This window comes from Eurosta solidaginis, chromosome 4, assembly GCF_040869045.1.
Source record: "Eurosta solidaginis isolate ZX-2024a chromosome 4, ASM4086904v1, whole genome shotgun sequence".
In the NCBI taxonomy this organism is placed as follows: domain Eukaryota; kingdom Metazoa; phylum Arthropoda; class Insecta; order Diptera; family Tephritidae; genus Eurosta; species Eurosta solidaginis.
In genome coordinates, this window is record NC_090322.1 from 137,758,971 (window position 1) to 137,761,954 (window position 2,984).

At 38.2% G+C, this 2,984-nt stretch overlaps 1 protein-coding gene across 1 annotated transcript; it reads left to right on the forward strand.

The window, feature by feature from the left end:
* The first annotated feature begins 296 nt into the window (after nucleotides 1-296).
* Nucleotides 297-2,684, forward strand: LOC137250374 (uncharacterized). The gene has a single exon (XM_067783034.1). It carries the CDS (start codon nucleotides 491-493, stop codon nucleotides 2,630-2,632), a length of 2,142 nt encoding a protein of 713 aa, XP_067639135.1. The 5' UTR covers nucleotides 297-490; the 3' UTR covers nucleotides 2,633-2,684.
* Nucleotides 2,685-2,984: the final 300 nt, after the last annotated feature.

Here is a 2,984-nt window from a genome sequence, read left to right on the forward strand (position 1 = left end):
ACTAATGGCCATATTACGGAAATCTTAGGAAAATTGAAGTTAAATTTTTAAACACATAAAATGTTATAATTTTGGAATATATAGCATCTAGGACACCTTAATTGCAGTAATTGAAAGAAAATGTTTGCTTAAACTCAAGTATTTAATTATTTTTTCTAAATGTATCTTTAATATTGATGCAATGATTGATCCAATGGAACTCTGGTCTTCCTACTGTTCTTCATTCCACCCCATTCGAGTGCCTATTTTCACGGCCTACGAGTGCCCTCCACTCTATTCGCAACATAACCTCGAATTAAGCTGCCAAACTATATAGTAAACAATGGCCACTAGTATGAATTCACAATGGAAGGAATATAAAGATTTTTCACTTGTATGAGTTCACAATGGTATCAACTCCCAATAAATGTTTGCAACGTATTTATAAATCATATCATATGAAACTCAAATCCCCATATAAGGCACAGTTAATTCCAATCTTTACAGCGTCATGTCGGTATTGGTTCGCCATGCGTTCTCAAAATGCTCCCTGCTTAATGTGATACGCGGTTTCAAGAGTTTGATCGATGTACATCCAACAGTGCAGAGATCACTTCAAAATGGCGATGCAGTTGTAGCATTGGAAACAACAATTATTACACATGGTATGCCATATCCAAAGAACATTGAGACAGCACTCGAGGTGGAACAGCTAGTAAAAGAAAATGGAGCAGTAGCAGCAACAATCGCAATTATAAACGGCCGTTTAAAAGTGGGTTTAACGCGAGACGAAATGGAACAACTTGCATCTAAGTCGCCCAAGGATGTGCAAAAATGTTCAAGACGGGATTTATCTTATTTAGTTGCAATGAAACGGAGTGGTGGAACCACTGTAGCTGCAACTATGATTATTGCACATATGGTTGGTATAGATATATTTGCAACAGGAGGTGTTGGTGGCGTACATCGTAATGGACATATAACAATGGACATATCTGCCGACACCATAGAATTGGGGCGTACGCCGGTGGCAGTAGTCTCAAGCGGTGTTAAATCCATTTTAGATATACCACGTACGCTGGAGTATTTAGAAACACAGGGCGTATGCGTAGTCACATATAAAGTTGATAGCCTGGCATTCCCTGATTTTTATACACCTGATAGCGGTTGCAAAGCATCACACAATCTTAATGGGCCTTCCGATGCAGCTGATTTAATAAAATCCCTAAAAGAATTAAAACTTAAATCAGGCATTTTGATCGGTGTACCCATACCAGAACAATATGCAGTCGATAAAATTATGATAGAACAGGCAATCAAACAGGCTACATATGAGGCACAGTCACGTGGTATAACCGGGAAGGATATAACACCCTACTTGCTGGCAGCAATAGCAAAAATAACCAATCGACGTAGCCTTGATGCAAATGTGGCTTTAATAAAAAATAATGCTTGTACGGCAGCACAAATAGCACGCGAATTGTATAAGAAAAACAATACAAGTTATAACGTGTTAAATGCAAGTATATATAACACCGCAACTTCTTCAGCAGCAGCACCACTTGTTATTGGTGCATCCATTTTGGATCTGTCCATAACTATGCGCGACGAGTTTCCGCCCATATTTGATGGCGCTACGTATCCTGCAGTGACAACTGAGTCCGCGGGTGGTGTAGGACGTAACATTGCTGAAGGCATTTTTAAGTTGTATGGATCAACAAATTTTATTTCTATTGTTGGTAATGATCAAATTGGACAGAGTTTGTTAAAAATGATGCCAACACAACTGCAAAACTTTGTTAGTGTGGATGATAAGGGTGCCACATCGCTGTGTACATTGCTTCTAGACAAGGAGGGAGATTGTAAAATCATCTTGGGTAATATGGAGATACATGAACAAATAACACCAGAAATGATTCAACAGCAAGAGGAGAAACTAAATAATGCACCTATTATCGTTATGGATAGCAATCTGTCATTGGCAGCTATGGAATGTACACTACAATTAGCGTTGAAACATCAAAAGCCTGTATTTTTTGAGCCCACCGATATGCGTATTGCTCACAAACCATTTACATTACCAAGAAAACTTACAAAACAAATTAAAATTATATCACCAAATATTTACGAACTATATACAATCGTAGAAGCTATCACTAAGAAGCCGATAGCTGCTAAAAGTAACAATACAAAAAATATTGCATTGGATGAAATAAAAGATTTGCTAGCATTAGTAAATGATCAGTTCGATTGCATTATTTTGACATTGGGCGCGCAAGGTGTAGTACTCAGTTTCAATGTCGATATGGTGGCATCTGGTAAATCGTTATTCGATGCAAACACTGGAAAATATTTGCCGCCTAAAACAACGTCCCAAAAAACAAACAATTCTGGTTCTATGCGATTTTATAACGCTTTAAAAGTTGAAAACATAAAAAATGTTTCAGGTGCTGGTGATAGCTTTACAAGTGGTTTCATAACTGCATTATTGCGTGGCTATAATATTAAGGCTTGTGTAGCATTTGGTTTTGTATCAGCAGAAAGAGCTTTACAATCGAACTCAGCGGTACCTACATGTTATTTTAAGAATCAATTTGAAGAATCAGTAAGCTTAAAAAGAGTTTTAAAAAATCTTAAAGAAATAATTTTGTGAGTTATATCCTGCACAGCATTTGAATGATTAAAATTAATTTTTTTTATACCAATCCAGCTTGTGAAGTTTTTGTGACTAAATTCTTGCTACCATACAGTTGGAAAAAGTGTCGGTATTACTTCTACGAGCCACTTTACAGTTTTCTCGTCCTCGCAGTCAACGAGGAGGAGCCCTGCTTGGAAGCACACCCCGCAAAAGACTAGGGCATGCCCATACCCCTGAACACTCCGTCCATTATACGCTGTGGGAGATCCGTCAGGTCCTCCTGACTTAGGGCATCCACTGGGTAGTTCTGGGCTACAGCTATTCGGATACCCCTGAGGGCTAACAATAGTGCCATAGTACAAATAGA